Source organism: Mobula hypostoma, chromosome 27, assembly GCF_963921235.1.
Source record: "Mobula hypostoma chromosome 27, sMobHyp1.1, whole genome shotgun sequence".
NCBI lineage: Eukaryota > Metazoa > Chordata > Chondrichthyes > Myliobatiformes > Myliobatidae > Mobula > Mobula hypostoma.
Genome location: NC_086123.1, coordinates 33,507,722 through 33,525,469, shown reverse-complemented (window position 1 = coordinate 33,525,469; position 17,748 = coordinate 33,507,722). Strand labels below are relative to the sequence as shown.

The following is a 17,748-nucleotide window of genomic DNA, read 5'->3' as shown; positions in this document are numbered from 1 at the left end:
GGTCTTGGCAATTTTTTCTACAGAAATGGTTTGCCATTGCCTTCTTCTGGGTAGTGTCTTTACAAGTGGGCCCAGCCATTGTCAATACTCTTCAGAGGTTGTCTGCCTGGCATCAGTGGTCACATAACCAGGACATGATGTGCACCAGCAACTCGTACGACCATCCACCACCTGCTCCAGTGGCTTCACATGACCCTGATCGGGGGCTAGGCAGGTGCTACATCTTGCCCAGGCTAGCAGAGGGAAGGAGCACCTTACACCTCCTTTGGTAGAGATGTATCTCCTTCCTGCCACCCATACTAGCCTTATTAGTTCCCTCAAATAGCATCACTTCACACTTTTCAGGATTAAATTGCATCTGCCATTGCACTGCCCATGATAGCAACTGATCAATATGGTTCTGTAACTGAAAATTACTCTCCTCCCTGTGAACATCACAAGTAATTTTCGTGTCATCTACAAATGTATTAATCATGGGAGTAGAAGGAAAGGTTAGATGAATGCTTGACTGAGGTATGGATCAGGGGGTGACTTTAAGTTCCAGGATCACTGGAGTCGTTTCTGGGGAAGGTGGAGCTTGTACAAGTAGGATGGATTACATCTTAATCAGAATGGGATCAACATCACTGAGGCATGTCCAGGGGATTTTTTTGACACAGGGGAAGAGCACCACTATGGGAAGCTACAGCCGGGAATATTTTGGAACTAGTGACCATAACTCCATTCATTATAAAGTGGTTACGGAAAAAAGTAGGAATGGACATGAAATAAACCTCTTAAATTGGGGGAAGGCCAATTTCCTATAAAGGATATTAGGAAGGGTCTTGAAATATTACTGGCTGTGATTACTCTGCTGCTCCCCCCCCCCCACCCCCGAATAAAGTTTGGTTTTCTAATTTACAGATAAACATTGGCCCAAACCACGCAGCAGGACTGTGAAAGGTTGGGGCTGCACTGTCTGATGTAACTCTCTCTTATTTTTGTTTCATCCTCAGGCGACTCATGGATCGCCTGGACAACATGCGGAAGAATGTTCTGGGGGACGGCCTTTCCCGCTGCATCCTATGCGGGGAACAGCTTGGGCTGCTGGGGTCTCACTCTGTGGTGTGTGAGGACTGTAAAAAGGTAACAGGCGTGCCTGTGGGATCTGGGGTAGTCAGCAATTTGAAGCCACACTTCAAACAAAAACATTCGCATTAATCGACACTCATGCATCGTTAACCTGCTAAATCATTACTGAGAGAGCCATGCCCCCGCTACATTTCCCTTTCAGAAGCTGCACACCCCTGCGGCTGGTTGTGGCTAGACTCGGATAAGGCATATTCTTTACAGGAGGGATTCTGCCAGCACATACCACTTCCAAACTAACTGGTTTCAAATTTACTTTATCACAGGCTTCCTGCCAAATTCAGTTGCCCTTTTAGTACGCTAGATGAGAACTTTAAAAATTGTCATCAACATCACTTCACATCATCTGGGCGACTTCCCATCCTATTTCCAGTTACTTTTAAAAGAACGTGCAGACATTGCGGATGACTTGTACTGGGGTGGATTCTGTGAAGCAGCAGAATCAGCTCTGGCTTCTGAAGTGTCAAAGCAGCAGAAATACTTTGGGGAAAATATCCATCACTATGCAGTCCAGTTTGGAGACGTGCTTCAAGTTGAAGCTTCAGCACTTTTCCCTCAGACCGTGTCTGCCTTTGAGCAATGGCTTTTGCAACATTAGAGAAACACTTAGTGCCTTCAGCCTTGTTTTAAAGGGTGATTACAATTTCAGAGCCAGCAGAAAATTGTTCGTAGCTTAGTTGTCTGATAGCACAGAAAATACATAGGAGAAGAAGTATTCAGGTAAACAAGGGGACAGGTCAGTCACTCAGCTGCACTCCTTTCAGTCTCAGGACTGACACCAGCTGCCAAAAAGGGAAGTTTGCAGTTTTCATCCTTGTGGAAATTTTTTCCCAGAAAATATGCCACTCCGTTTCGACGCTATATGGAGAAATTTGTCTTGTGCGCTTACTTGAAAAGGATCTCACGTTGGTATTTTTTCCTTTGGGTCTATTCCTAAGGGCATGAGACAACTGCAGCTGCAAATAAAACTGCATTCCTGTACATGACATAGATTCTACTTACATAGTGACTAAGTGACCCATTGAGCCTCTGGGAAAGCAGATGTGTAAAAAGTAGCATTCTTATATGGAAGGGGCTCCTAAGATGATTACTCTCTATCCATGTTAGTTCAGCCCTGTTACTTCCTGATAGGGAAACAAATAAGCACTTATTTATTTTCGGACTATAATGCTCTTGTAGCGGCTCGCCCACGCGGCAAGCGAACTGGCTCCAGCAGTCGCGGGCAAGTCCGCAGCCAGCGGTAACCGAGAGGGCTCTGAGTGTGGGGCAGACCTCGGCCCGGAAGCCGACGTCACTTCCGCCCCACAAAGAGCGGGGAGTGCTGGGACCGGGCACTTAAGCACGTGCGGATTGAAACAGTAAACGGTTCAACCAGACCCTGCTCGACTCAGTTTGCTTTCACTCGTCGTGTATCAGCGTGACTACACTCTGTTTATTGCTTTCCTCTGTGAGCATGCATTATAGTTTTGTATTATAGGTCTTATTCTTTACAGCTGGGACTGTCACATGAGGTGGAACTTCTCTCTGGCCTTCTCCCCTTCACCACATTATCACTCATCTTCAGGGAAGTCCATCACCCTCTATAAACCTCTGCCTGCTTACCTAAAGCCTATGCCCCGTATTGTAGCTATCTGCTAAGGGAAAATATTTGCTACTGTCAACCCTTTTATTTTGTCCCCCTTAAGCTCCTGTTAACTTCGTGCACCTCTATAAGCTCTGTCCCCTCCCCTCCATCTTTTCCACTCCAAGGAAAACAAATCAAACCATTTGAGTTTCTGCTCATAACTAAGGCACTCCATTAAAGGAACATCTTGGTGAATCTCCTCTGCACCCTCTCCAGAGCAATCCTATACTGTGGTGACCAAAACTACAATGTTTTAAAAAAGTTATACTATGATCTCACTGTTCTTATATTCCAGTATCTAGTTAGAACATTAGAAAGGCTTTGACAAGAACAGGCCGTTTAGCCCAACAAAGTTCGCCAAATTCCTGACGAAGGGTCTCGGCCCGAATCGTCGACTCTACTTCTTCCTATAGATGCTGCCTGACCTGTCGCGCTCACCAGCATTTTGTGTGTGTTGCTTGAATTTCCAGCATCTGCAGATTTTCTCATGTTTGCCAAATTCCTATTCGCATAGTGTGTTGAAGTAACTACTGAGTTCAGATTTGAAAGTCTATAAGGTACTACTCTCAACGACACAACTAGGTAATTTGTTCCATGTGTGTACAACTCACTGGGTAAAGAAATGTTGCATGATGTTAGTCTGAAATCTCCACCAATGGCCCCGTGATCTCATTGATGGATTAATTTTGAAGTAGTAGTTGGCATCCACCTTACTTATACCCTTAATGATTTTGTACATCTCTTTCATGTCTCCTCTCATTCTATGTCTACTTAAGTTAAAAAGATTTAATACTTTCAATCTTTCTTCCTAGCTCGTACCCTGCAGACCTGAAATGAGTCTCGTTGCCCTTCTCTGAACTATCTGAACTCTCTGCAGTGCTTTCACATCCTTCACACAATATAAAGCCCAAAATTGTACAGAGTACTCAAGGCTTCACAGGCGCATTATAAAGCTTAAGGAGAACGCCTTGTTGACCCCATTGAGCGCATTATATAGCCCAGCATTCTATTAGCCTTCCTAACTGCTTCTCTGCATTGTCTAGATGTTGATAGTGATAAGTCTACCTGGACACCCAGATCCTTTTCATATAGTGCACTTTCTAACTCGAGAACCTCTCCCACCCCACCCCATTGTATATTTATATCTAATAGTTCTACTTTCTATATGTAATATTTTAAATTTACTTATGTTAAATTTCATCTGCCGTTTATCTGCTGGCATCTGGATTTTGTTTAGATCTACGTAACTGTATTGATTCTGCTGCCTGACTGTTTTCAGCCCATCCCCCAAATTTTGTGTTGGCAACAAACTTTGCTAGCTTATTTGTTACGTGCTTATCCAAATCGTTAATGTAAATTAAAAGCACAGCGGCCCCAAAACAGATCCCTGCAGAATCCCTCTTTTAACATCTTCTAGGTGTGAAAATGATCCTCTTACCATAACTCATTGTTTTCTGTTTTTGAGCTAGTTCCACTCCCATTCGCACACTTTACCATGCGTTAATTAAGGCTTGCATTCCATTATGCCTTCTTTACTACCCAGTCTATCTGTGTTGCCACCTTTGGATTGGTAAAGCAACCTCCCTCTGTTCCTTAGTACTTATTGTTTAAGTCCTACACTCATTTGATCTTCCAAAACATATCACTTTGCACTTAAGTTCTATCTTCCAGGTTGGAGCTGAAACTATTCCCATTTCTATTCTATAAGTGAATTCTGGACTATAAACCACTGATTTATTTTTTAAGCCCCTTCTAGAGTTGGAACAGTTGCTTCTCATCCATCAGAAGCCTTCAGACTTTTAAACGCCTTTATTAAATTCCTCTGTATTCTTCTCAGTCTGAAGGAGAACAATTCAGCTCTGTAACATCCAGCATGCTGTAGCTCTCAGTTTAGCATTAGTAGGCCACTTTCTGCCACTCTTATCAGTGAAATAACTGGGAGCAGCTCCAAAGTTCATTCCAATGGAAAGTTCTTGGCTGCCCTTCTAGTCTTTGGATGAATGCATTAGACCCATATCCATGTACCCCATCTTTAAAATTATCTCAACTTTTAGAGTCCTGACAAAGGGTCTCGGCCGGAAACGTCGTCTGTGCTTCTTCCTATGGATGCTGCTGTGTTCCACCAGCATTTTGTGTGTGTTGCTCAACTTTTAGAAAATACTTTCTCACAATTAATGAATAAGAATGATATTAGGCTTCCCTCACTTTGTTTCTGTGTGTGGTTATAATATATAACCTTTACCAAAAAAGCATAGCCGGTTAATTAGTGCATCCACTGTCATACACTGCATACACAGATCAGAATCAGGATTAATATCACCCGCATATGTCGTTAAGTTTTTGTGGCAGCAATGCATTGCATACATAATAAAACTGTGAATTATAATAAAAAAAAAGTGTGTGTGTGTTGACTATAAAAAGTATTCAAACCCGCCCCCCCCACCCCACACCTTGAAATTTTCATGTTTTATTGTTTTACAGCATTGAACCACAGTGGATTAATTTGGCTTCTTTCATACTGATCAACAGAAAAAGACTCTTTCCTGTCAAAGTGAAAACAGATCTCTGCAAAGTGATCTAAATTAATTACAAATATCGAAAAATATTGCATAAGTATTCACTCCCTTTAATATGACACATCAAATCATTACTGTTGCAGCCAATCAGTTTTAGAAGTCACATAAATAGTTAAATGGAGATCTGTTTTTGGAGACCAGTATGCAGTCAACGTGTTTCAACTGATTGTAGTAAAAATGCACCTGTATCTGGAAGGTCCAACTGCTGAGGAGTCAGTATCCTGGCAAAAACTAAGCCACGAAGAGAAAAGACCACTTCAAGCAACTCCGCAAAAAGCACAAATCAGGAAATGGACTCAAGAAAATTTCCCAGTCACTGAGTATCCCTGTCAATCAAGAAATGGAAAGAATACAGCACAGCTATAAATCTGCCTAGAGTAGGCTGTCCTCAAAAACTGAGTGACTGTGCAAGAGGCAGACTAGTGAGGGAGGCGACCAAGAGACTTATGACAACTCTGGAGGAGTTTCAAGCTTCAGTCACTGAGATGGAAGAGACTGCGCGTACAACTGTTGCCCGGGTGCTTCATAGGTCACAGCTTTAAGGGAGAGTGGGAAAGAGGAAGCCACTGTTGAAAAAACACTCACATGAATTCTCAGCTTTTTAGCCATCAGACACACTATATTTGGCGTAAACCAAAGACACACCATCCCTACCATGAAGCATCATGCTGTGGGAAGGCTTCACTGCAACAGGCCCCGGAAGGCTTGTGACGGTAGAGGGTAAAATAAATGCAGCAAAATACAGGGAAATCCTGGAGGAAAACCTGATGCAGTCTGCAAGAAAACTGGGACGTGGGAGAAGATCTGTTTTCCAGCAAGACAATGACCCCAAGCATAAAGCCAAAGCTACACAGGCTGGCTTATGAAGAACAAAGTTAATGTCCTGGAGTCAGAGTCCAAACCTCACTAAAACTGAGAATTTGTGGCTGGACTTGATAAGGCTGCTCACTCATGATCCCCATGCGATCGGACAGACATTGAGCAGCCTTGTAAAGAAGAATGGGAAAAAATTGCAGTGTTCAAATGTGCAAATCTGATAGAAACCTATCCACACAGAGTCAAGGCTGTAATTGCTGCCAAAGGTGCATCTACTACGTACTGACGTGAAGGGTGTAAATAGTTATCCAGTCAATTACTTTGTGTTTTATATTTGTAATTAATTTAAATAACTTTGTAGAGATCTGTTTTTACTTTGACACAAAAAAGTCTGTTTTCTGTTGATCAGTGTCAGAAAAGCCAAATTAAATCCACTGGGATTCAATGTTAAAAAATAATAAAACATGAAAACTTTCACCCCCCCCCCCGGTATAATTTTATGGGCAAAAAAAGGAGTGAGGTAGTGTTCATGGACTCAATGTCCATGATGGCGGTGGAGAAGAAGATGTTCCTGAATCGTTGAGTGTGTGCCTTCAGGCTCCTGTACCTCCTCCCTGATGATAGCAGTGAGAAGAGGCATCGCTCCTTGACGATGTCAGTAATCATTGCGAGAAGTCTTTGTTTCATTGCCCGGACCCAGAATCTTCATCAACGTGAAAGGCAGCAGGCATAAGGGAACACCATCATTTCAAGTCAAGTCAAGTCATTTTGTAGCCCCTTCAGCAAATCATGCACAATTCAGTTTTGGAAACATTCCTTCAGTTAGTTAATGTTTTCTCACGGGCAGCTGCAAATGAGCATTAAATGTTGTCTTGCCAGGAGGGAAAGGGAAGGCAGATTGTCAGTCACTGAATCATTCAGCAGCATGTGTCAGTGCCTTCTGGGAAGAAGGGAAAGGTTGTAAGAGGCTCAGAGCTTGGAATGATTGTGCACTCACCAACAGTGCTGTACTGTATTGTGTAACTTAAGTTCCAGGGTCGACGAGCCAGAATGAAGCAAAGTCTTCAGTTGTGTCTTTCTGCGGGGGGAGATCTTTTGCTTAATATTAGATTAGATTAGATTCAACTTTATTGTCATTGTGTCGAGTACAGATACAAAGCCAATGAAATGCATTTAGCATCTGACCTGAAATGCAAAGAATAGTGTTATTTACAAAACAACTGCAAATAAAAAAGTGCTACAGCACACAAATATAAAAGTACTGACACAGTACAATATGGGTGCAATACTGCTTAGCGCTGTGATGAGAGGTTCAGCAGTGTCACAGCCTCAGGGAAGAACCTCTTCCTGTGCCTGCTGGTGTGGGAGCAGAGGCTCCTGTAGCGCCTACCGGATGGGAGGAGGGTAAAAAGTCCATGGTTAGGGTGAGATGCATCCCTGATAATGCTTTTCACCCTGCCCAGGCAGCGTTTATGGTAGATGTTTTCAATGGTGGGCAATTGGGTGCCGATAATCCACTGGGCAGTTTTCACCACACACTGGAGTGCTTTGCAGTCCGTTACGGGACAATTGCCGTACCACAGTGAGATGCGGTTGGTGAGTATGCTCTCAATGGTACAGACCTCTGAGTATTATTTTTAGGGGATTTGCTAATGATATTAAATTCCTAATCCTGCTGTTTTTTAACACAGGTTCACAACTTTGGTAAAATATCACAGTGATCTAACTCGGTGTGTTACTAGACTGCTAAAAATAGCATAATAGGGAAACTTTAACATCCCAGTGCATACACTAGCTGAGAGTTCAGAGGGGCGATCTCCCTCAGCTGCTCATGTAAACCTACATCCTCTCCTGACAGAGCTGCTGTCTGCATAAAGATCTTGGCATGGATAATGTCCTTTACTTCAAATAAATATTGGCTTAGTTTTTGTCTGTGGGGATTCATGAATCTACCCCAACAAAGGCTGACACCTTAACCCTGAAACTGCTTGGCTGCACTACTCATTGAATCTTAGAAATGTACAGCCCACTTCATCCAGGTCGACCATGGTGCCTATCTATGCTGCCTGTGTTAGGCCCATATCCCTCTATTCCTTTGCCTTTTCCATCTAAGTACCTGTCCAAATGCTTTTTTTAAAGTTGTAACTATATCTGCCTCTACAAACTCCCTTTTTATTTCAAAAATAGACTTTATTCATGATGAAAATGCTGATAAGGGAAGAAATGGTGCAAAATAAAATCTTGTTCGGAACATTCAGTAGTGTAAACTTTAAAGAGAGAAAAAGCACAAACATAGCACCATTGCCACTCTCCTGGCTCCCTGAGGTGATGCACCCTTTGATTGTTGAGAGGCTTTCCCCACCGCACTCTGCCCCTCCATGGGATGGAGCTAGTCTGCAGCATTCCCTCACAGGCATCTCTCTCTGCTGGAAGACCAAAGGAGACCTTTCACTAAGTTTCTGACCTTCCAGCAGCACTCGATCTCTTATCTTGGTCCCTGTCCCCGGGTTCAGCTGCTGGGGATGAACCGGGACATGGACCCTTGCATCTGTCTCCACACACTCTTCAAAAAAAACCTACTATCTGCAAAGAGATTTCTTCCCTACCGCAGCCATCCCAGATATCCACCACCCTTACCCTTACCCTTGGATCTCCCTTAATTTCCTCCCCTCCCACTTCAAACCTGCTCCTTCTAGTTCTAGCCTCTCCTGCTCTGGGATAAAGACTCTTGACCATCTATTCTGATCATGCCCCTCCTAATTTTATAAGCATTTATAGGGTCAGAGAGGATGCAGACAGGATATTTAACTGGATAAGTTTAGTTCAGCCCTGTTCTTAATTGGAGCCTGGAGCAAGGAGCTGGGTGGGAAATGTAGCGATGAGTGAGGATATGTTTTATTCCCTAATTTACAGTGGAACTGAAGTCCAGCTTTGGTCAGCACAAACACAAGGAATTCTGCAGATGCAGAAGTTCCAAAGGAACACACACAAAATGCTGGAGGAACTCAGCAGGTCAGGCAGTGTGCACAAGGGTCTCAGCCCGAAACGGTGACTGTTTACTCTTTTCCATAGATGCTGCCTGGCCTGCTGGTGGTGCTGGGAGCACTGCACCCAGCTCATTCCAGGACCAAACTAGACCACTGAGACCTACCCATGGCTGGTTTGAAGCAACCTCAAATTCTTCTCTGACCACTGCCTCCTCCGAGCCTCCTGTTACCTACAGGAGGACCAGTGGGGAGGCAGGGGGATATGGAAGCTAAACATTAAGGTATTTACCCCAGAGAACATTAAGGAACTAGAGAGGGAGTACATAGGTTGGGAGAACTTTGAAACTTCTCTTTCGCTAGTGGGAAGCAACCAAGGAGAACATCAAGGGGTTCTTCATCTACAAAGGGGTTCAGAAAGCAAGCCAGAGTCAGAGGGAATTGCATAAACTCCAGACAGAGTTGTAACAACTTCTCTAATTGAAGCGGGTGGGTGTGAGGAAGAGTTAAGAGAGGTGAAAGGCTGGCGTACCCAGCACTTCACTGCCGAATCCTCCAAGATCATCTTCCAATCGGGGTCCACGCCATGGAACAAGATGAGACGTGCTCTTGTTTCTTCTTCCGAAAGGTTCACAGGGGGAGCTGTCTGATCCACAGCCTTAAGGAAGAGGAGGCCTCAGTAGGACCCTCACAGGAGGACGCGTTGATGATCTGCAGATCCCCTTATGCTGGTCTGGATGACAGAAAGGCCACAGACACCTCAGCCTCCCAGAACTTTCCGTCATCTATCATGGAAGCGGGAGAGTCTGGAGTAACCACTGACCCTGGGGGAGCTGACTGGTTCCAACCGTCCATTTGATTCAAGTAGAACTCCAGCTGAGATGTATTTGGCTCTTTGGGCCTGGATGGGCCCAGACCTGCTGGAAGTGCACAGTTAACATGTCAGACCCCATGAGGAAGAGCACATTACCCTCATCTATAAGCAGAAAGGGATGACATCAGGGATTGAAGACCCATTTCACTGTTGAATGTGGACTATAAGATCTGTCTAAGGCCATCACCGCCAGGGTCAAGTCTGTTCTGGAACAGGTGATCCACCCAGTCCAAACCTGGCAGGAAGATCTTTGACAGCTTTGTATTACTGATGGACACCATGTCCTAAATGCAGGAGAGGGAATGGATGCCTGCCTGGTCAGCTTGGACCAGGAGAAAGCACTTGACAGGACATCATACAGGTATGTGATGGACATACTCTCCCAAATGGGCTTTGGGGAATGTATCAGGAACTGGATCCAAATTCTCTACACAGACATCTGTTGTGCAGTCCAAATCAATGGGTGGGAAACAGAAAGCTCCCCAATCAAGTCTGGAGTCAGGCAGGGTTGCCCGCTTTCTGTTGTCTTGTCCATGTGCTGTGCAGAACAGTTCGCCAAAGCCATCAGGAAGGATGCGAGCATAAGAGAGGTGGCGCTACTGGCCAATGGAGGGACCCGAGTGAAAACCTCCTTGTACGTGGATGACATGACCGTCTTGCGTTCAGATCAGAGCTCAGTTCGCAGATTGATCAGCATCTATTTGAGCTGACATCAGAGGCCAGGGTTAACCACACAAAGAGTGAGGCCTTGCTCTTCAGTAACTGCCCCAAGCCATCCAGTGTCCCCTTCTCCATCAGGTTTGATTACGTGAAGCTGCTGGGGGTCTGCTTCAGAGTGGCCAAGGTGTGCAACAAGAACTGGCTGGAGCAGACTAGGAAGGTAAAACAGAAATTTGGATTGTGAGGAGGGCGCTCCCTATAGATAACAGGGAAGAACCTGGCCAACAGGTGTGAGGTGCTCTCAGGGCTGCTGTACTTGGTACAGGTGTGGCCCATCCCCTGCTCCTCCCACTTGGGAATCATCTGAGGTGTCTTCAGGTTCATCTGAGATCCAAGATGTAGTGGGTCAGATGGGTCACAATGCACATCCCTAAAAAACAGGGTGGGGGGAGGGGCAAAATGTACCCAGTGTTGCCCTCACCCTGATGACCACCTTTGTGGGCTCCAAGTGCCACTACATGCTGAGGTTTTATCTGTCCCCAGTGTTGCAAAGGATGGGTCTGGCCTCATTGCCTTGCAACGTCCCAATTAGCTGTACAACCTGTTCTTTATTGAAAAGTTCTTCCAGACCAACACCTATGACCAGAAGGCCATCAGGCAGTGGTCAGCACAGAACGTCCTGTAGGCACTGCAGGAGGAGGACTCGATGGACACATTGGAGTGGTTTTCTGAGCAGACTGTCCACACCATCTGGCAGAATGCCCCATTGCCAGGCCTTATCAACAGTCACCAAGAACTTGCCTGGCGGATGCTGAGAGGGACCCTCCCAGTCAGATTCTTGCTGCATCACACCGACCTCGCAGTGCCCACGGGATGACTGCAGTGGTGAAGAGCCAGTAGCTCACCTCTTTTGCAGACTGTGGATTTGTGAAGAGGGTGTGGAGAAAGATGAAAGGGCTCTGTGTTTTGGTTCATCCCCAGAGGGCTTTCTGATCTAGTCTGTTCCCAGGGATGCACACGGAGACAGACATCAGGTGCTGCTGGCAGATCACCAACTGGGTGAAAGACGCTCTTTGATCTGCCTGAAACTTGTTGGTCTGTCGAGATGTCCGTGGAGGAATGCTGCCAATTGGCACCTTGCAGGCTGCAGGAGTACATATTGAGGGATGCATTTAAGCTTGGTGCAACAAGGGCTCGTTGGGGAAGGACCATCATTTAGGGTTCTTCTCCTTCAGGAGAGGGAGGGGCTGGGTTGGGGGGAGGCAACCCCTCAATTTTTGTACCAGCCCAGAGGGCCACATAAGTGGTAGCAGTCCTATTGATGTGTGTGACTACAATAAAAGAGTACAGAAGAAATTGACTATGAATGTAAAAAATGAAAATATTATTTTCTTGTAAATATTATTTTCATAATGAATAAAGCTTATTTTTTAAAATCCTTGAATTTTGTGGATTTGCGAAGAGGGTGTGAGGAAAAGGTGCAAGGACCTGTGTCACAATTCATCTTGCACAACTTTGTGACAGAGGACTAACTCTCTGATCTATGGGCTGTTCTCAGGGGCACACATAGAGGTAGACATCTTGCTGCTGGCATGTCAGCAACTCGGTGAAAGCCAGTCTCTGGTCTACCCCAAAACCTGTTGGTCTGCCAGCACATCGAGATGTCCGTAGAGGATGCTGTGGACTGGCGCATTTAAGCTGCAGAAGTACGTGCTGAGGGACGCGTTGAAGCCTGTTGCAGCCACCGTAGGTATTCGGTGGGGGAGGACCACAGTGTAGGGTTCCTCCACTACTGCACACGGAGGGGCCGGGTTGGGTGAGGAAGCCTCCAATTATTGTAGTAGGATATTGCCCCAGGGGGCCAATGAGTGGCAACAGTCCTGTTGGTTTTAAGGAATGTAATAAAACCCTACGTAACGCATTGACTGTGAATGTAACAATAAAAAGACATTGTGCGGTTTACTCTTGGAAGTAAATTTTATCATGAATGAAGTTTATTTTGATAGTTTTTTAAAAAATTAATTCTGTTCACCCATCACCCTACATTCATCACGTATATTAATCAGTTAAGTATTTTTAAAATTCCTATTCTTTATCTATTTTTAAATTCCTAATGTACTCACATCTCACACCTCCCTATCTATCTTTGCAATATCCTCCAGCCCTACAAATCTCCCAGGTACAGAGCCTTGAAGAAGTATTCAGCCCCCACAACTACTTTCACATTTTACTGTCTCATTTTCTAAATTTAATATGTATAGTGAAGTGGGGTGTTTTGAGCTAATCTACAAAACATTGTGCATCAGGTCAAGTTCAAAAGAAAAATTCCAAAACCTGTCAACAATTTACTAAAAATTAAAATCTAAAATTGTGAGGTTCAAGAAAGTATTATTTCCTTTGTAATTACTATGTTGGCTTTCCTTAGATGTGATATTACCTTACCAATTTATTAATGTAGAAAATTAGAGGATCACCTGTTTTCAATGAATTCGTAAGACTGAACACTCCTTCTCTCTGTAAGGTCCAACAGTATGATAGATATTAATCAGACCAAACCAAAATAAAGACAAAAGAGCATTCAAGACAAGTCAAGAAAATGATCATAGGTAATCTTTGGAATCGTAGCCTTACTGCCTAGGTCAGACCGCTCATCTAAACTTAGTCGCTACCAGTCACTCTGAATGTGCTGCAGAAGTCAGCGGCTGCAATTGGAGATGAAGCGCACAATCTCTAAGGCCTTGTACAAAAAGGGTACTTATGGAAGAGTGGCAAGGTAGAAACCCTGGCTGAAAAGAAGAGAGCATATCCTTGCCCATTAAGAGTTTGCAAAGCATTACTTAGTAGCTGCTGTAAAGATGTGAAAGAAAATCTTGTGGTCAGATGAGACTAAAGTGGATCTTCTTGGCCTCAACACTAAGTAGTACATGTGGCATAAATCTAATTACTGTGCATCAGCCAGGTAACACCATCCCTACTGTAAAGTATGGTGGAGGTAGCATCGTGCTATGGGGATGCTTTTCAGCAGCAGGGACTGGAAATATGGTCAGGATTGATGCGAAGAAGAATACTGCTAAATACAGAGAGATCCTGGATAAAAACCTGCTAGCCTCTGCCAGGAAGCTTAAACTGAGCAGGAAGTTCATCTTTCAGCAGGACAATGACCCAAAGCACACTGCCAGAGCAACCATAGAGTGGCTTGAAATGGAGAAAATTGCTGTCCTGAAGTGACCCAGTCAGAGTCCTGACCTTTACCCAATCGAACTCTCTGGCAAGACCTACAGATTGCTCTCCACTGCTGCTCCCCACCTAATCTGGCAGAACTTGAAACTATCTTGCAAAGGAAGAATGGGCAAATCTTGCTTCATCATGTGCAAAGTAGGTAGAGCCTTATCTAAAACAAAATTACTGGCTGTAATAGCTGTGAGAGGTGGTTCAACTACGTGCTGAGTAAACAGGGATGAATACCTTTGAACTGCTGACATTTCAGGTTTTAAAATTTTAGTTTTTCATGCTTACATTTTCCCCTGTTTTTAGGGGGCTCTACTGTGAAAAGAAAAGGAGCATGTGATTCACAAATAAAAATTCTCAGTTAAATTTACCAAAATTCCTAGTTGTAATACTCATTTACGTGAACAAAGGATTGGGGGCTGGATACTTTTACAAGGCACTGTATTTAATCGTCTTCCATTTCTGGCCTCTATTGGTTGTTGTGCTTCAGCAATCAAGAACATAAGCCCTCTGTCTAACATCCTCAGCCTTTTTGTCTTCTAACATGCTTTTGAACAGTACACCATGACTGCAAAATCCAATGAAGCATCTTGCTAAGTCTACTGGGATAGGACCTCTAGAAATCCACATCTCTCCCACCTTGTGGGACATTGACAGAGGCAAATGGGAAGACTTCCACCTGCAGGATGAAGACCAATTTGGCCTGGACAGAGGACCTTCATGGCCTCCATCTAAATCTGCGATCTCCGTACTCCACACCCCATTGTGGGTGAAACCTCACCAGAAGGTGTCTAAAGCTGAAAGGCAGTAATGAAATGTCTAAAACTGGAGCACATAGAGAGATCAGATATGGAGAGAGTGAGCAATTTCAAATTCCTGGGTGTCAAAATCTCTGAGGATCTAACCTGGTCCCAGCATGTTGATGCAGCAGTGAAAAAGGCAAGACAGTTGAGTGTATTTCATTGGGAGTTTGAAGAGGTTTGATTTGTCAACTGAAACACTTGAAAACTTCTATAGATGTACCATGGAGAGCTTTCTGACTGGCTGCAACACCGTCTGATGTGGGCTGGGTGGGAGCACTACTGCACAGGACCGAAAGAAGCTACAGAAAGTCTTAAAACTAGCTCCACCTTGGGTACTAACTTCTGTTGTACCCAAGACATCTGTAAGGAGCGGTGCCTCAGAAAGGAGACGTCCGTTATTAAGGATCCCCATCACCCAGGGCACGCCTTCTTCTCACTATTACCATCAGGAAGGAGGTACAGACACCTGAAAACACACACTCAGTGATTCCAGAAAAGCTTCTTCCCCTCTGCCATACAATTCCTAAATGGACATCAAACCCATGAACGCCAACTCATTTTTTAATATATATTTCTGTTTTTGCACTATTTTTTAATATTTCAATTGAACGATTTATTTATTTTCTATATTATCATGTATTGCATTGAGCTGCTACCGCTAAGTTAGCAAATTTCACGATACATGCCGGTGATAATAAACCTGATTCTGATTCTACATAAATATAGCAGTAAAAGACTTTTACTGAGGTTGAATTTTTTCACCCACTGGGTGGCTGGAATCAGGAACACCTGCTTGAGCAGGTGCTGGGCGTAGAGACTCATACATATTTAAGAAGTATCTGAACACGCACTTGAACTATCAAGGCATTGAAGTTTATGTCTCAAGTGAAGGTAAGTGAAGTGAACGTGGTTTAGATGGTTGGCATGTATAGGATGGGCCAAAGGGCTCCTTTCTGTGCTGTATGACTCTAGATCAGGACTGTCCATTCGTTTTTTATGCCATGGACCCCTACCTTTAACCTGCAGGTCCATGGACCCCAGACTGAGGACCCCTGCTTTAGAAGGGCTGCAGCAGTTCCAGGTGGCAACTTGATTAGGTTTGGCCAACAAAAAGCAGTGAACCACGCATCCCAAAAGTGAAAAAGCAGAGTTGCCATGACAATCCTTGTTGCTTGCTTGTTTTTAACCCTCGCATGAAGTCATCTGTTATTTTTTCCACTTAAATTACATTAGTGTGTTTTTTATTCACTCAAAGCTGGCAGTGAGTCGCGAAAAGCTAACTTTTGGCTAACACCAATCCTTTCTCTTTCTCACCTCCAGAATGTTTGCACCAAGTGTGGAATTGAAACACCAAGCCGGCCCCGGCCTGTGTGGCTGTGTAAGATCTGCAGTGAGCAACGAGAGGTAAGCTCGGTGATTTGCAGAGTTCATGCTTTGGTTCTGGTGCAGGAGAATTGCGATATAATCTGCTGCTGTGGGAAGATCCTTGGCAATAGCCAGGCTGTGTCCCAGTGGGAATAAGGATGGAACTGAAAGGAGAGGGCAGAGTTGACATAGGTGACAGTGTGGTGAAGGCGATGGTCAGAGTGGTGATTATGAGTTGGGACTTTATGTTACAGCTATATGAGACATTGGTCAGGCAGCGTTTAGATTAGTGTGTGCAGTTCTGGTTGCCTAGCTGTAGGAAGAATGTAATTAAGCTGGAAATGGTGCAGAAAAAATTTATTGAGGGATTGGATAGGCTGGGATTGTTTCCTCTGGAGCATAGGGCTGACCTTACTGAGATTTATAAAAGCATGAGGGGCGTAGGTGAGGTGAGTATTTTTTCTCAGAGGTGGATAGAATGAGTTGCCAGAGGAAGTAGATAGGTGGAATTGTGATGTTTAAAAGTCTTTGGACAGGAAGTGTTCAGAGGAATATGGGCCAAAATCAAGTAAATGGGACTAGCTTCAGTTAAACAAATTGATCAGCTTGAATACTTTGGGTGAAGAGGTCTGTTTCTGAGCTGTGTACTGTAGCTCTGCGATGTTATGAAGGAGAAACTGGCCACATTTCTTTCAGTTTGTGTGTACATAATCCAGCTACTAGCCTCAGGGTAGGGTTGGCTGAAGCAGACAGATGAAGGTCTGAGCAGTGATTGAAAAAGACAAGTTTTGTAGTCAGCAGAATAATTGTGCCACAGTATTGAACTCAGGAGCGAGGAGTTAAAGGTTAGTGCTTTAACAAATTAATAATTAGGCAGTGAGTGCTTCATCATCATTTCCCTGATTCCACAGGTAGCTTTTTACCTCCAGTGTCTGTCTTCTGCTATTGAGAAGACACATTCACATCAGAGCTGAGCAGTCGTGGTTACTGCTGTCAGGTAGTGTAGGAGTTGGTGCTGTTCTCTGTCAAACACACTGCAGCTTCCCTTTCCTCGGAAGAAAAGTGGTTAAAGTGATCTGTTACCCTGACAACCACATCTGCCCAGCTTTAGCATTCTCCAGCATCCTTCCCATGCTTTCAAGAGAATCCTAATGATCTAATCTCTCCCCCACGTTGCTTCATTGCTGAAATGTTAAACTGAGGCCCTCCGCTAGTTTGCACCCACCAACTAATTGCGGTTTGCATTGTCTGGTTCTTGGGCAGTTTGTGAAAGATCAATCTTTCTACACGCTGGGGTTGATGTTAGAGTGGGAGAGCTGTAGTTATTTGGCTTTCTTTTCCACTGTCCAAGAGGTGAAGTAGAAACACTGCAATGAACTGTCTGTGATAGTGTAGGCTTGGCAGGCAGGTTTGCAAAACCAGGAAAGCAGCCATTGCTGATTAGGTGCCTCAGATAAGCTGATACTGTTTAGAAACAAGTCTTTGAGGAAGCTTATAACACATCCTTACTCAGTTTATATTTTACAACTGATTGAATTTCTCTTCTATTAAGCAATAACATTGATTTTAACCACATCCCATTGACACAGCGCTGAACTGACTGGCTCAGTGGCTATGGCCACAGCCATCGGCTCCTGGACCGGTTTTACTCACCTCGACAGCTCATTGCTGTGGACTCACATTTGGGGAC

General features: G+C 44.3%; 1 protein-coding gene across 2 annotated transcripts in view; it reads left to right on the top strand.

Annotated features, from left to right (window-relative positions):
- LOC134338410 (rabphilin-3A-like) overlaps positions 1–17,748 on the top strand; it is a 259,305-nt gene that overhangs the window by 153,091 nt on the left and 88,466 nt on the right. For both annotated transcript variants that reach the window (XM_063034213.1, XM_063034212.1), the window contains exons 4-5: positions 996–1,125; positions 16,014–16,097. In XM_063034213.1, coding sequence (XP_062890283.1) covers positions 996–1,125; positions 16,014–16,097 — 214 coding nt within the window. The remainder of the gene's footprint in view (positions 1–995; positions 1,126–16,013; positions 16,098–17,748) is intronic.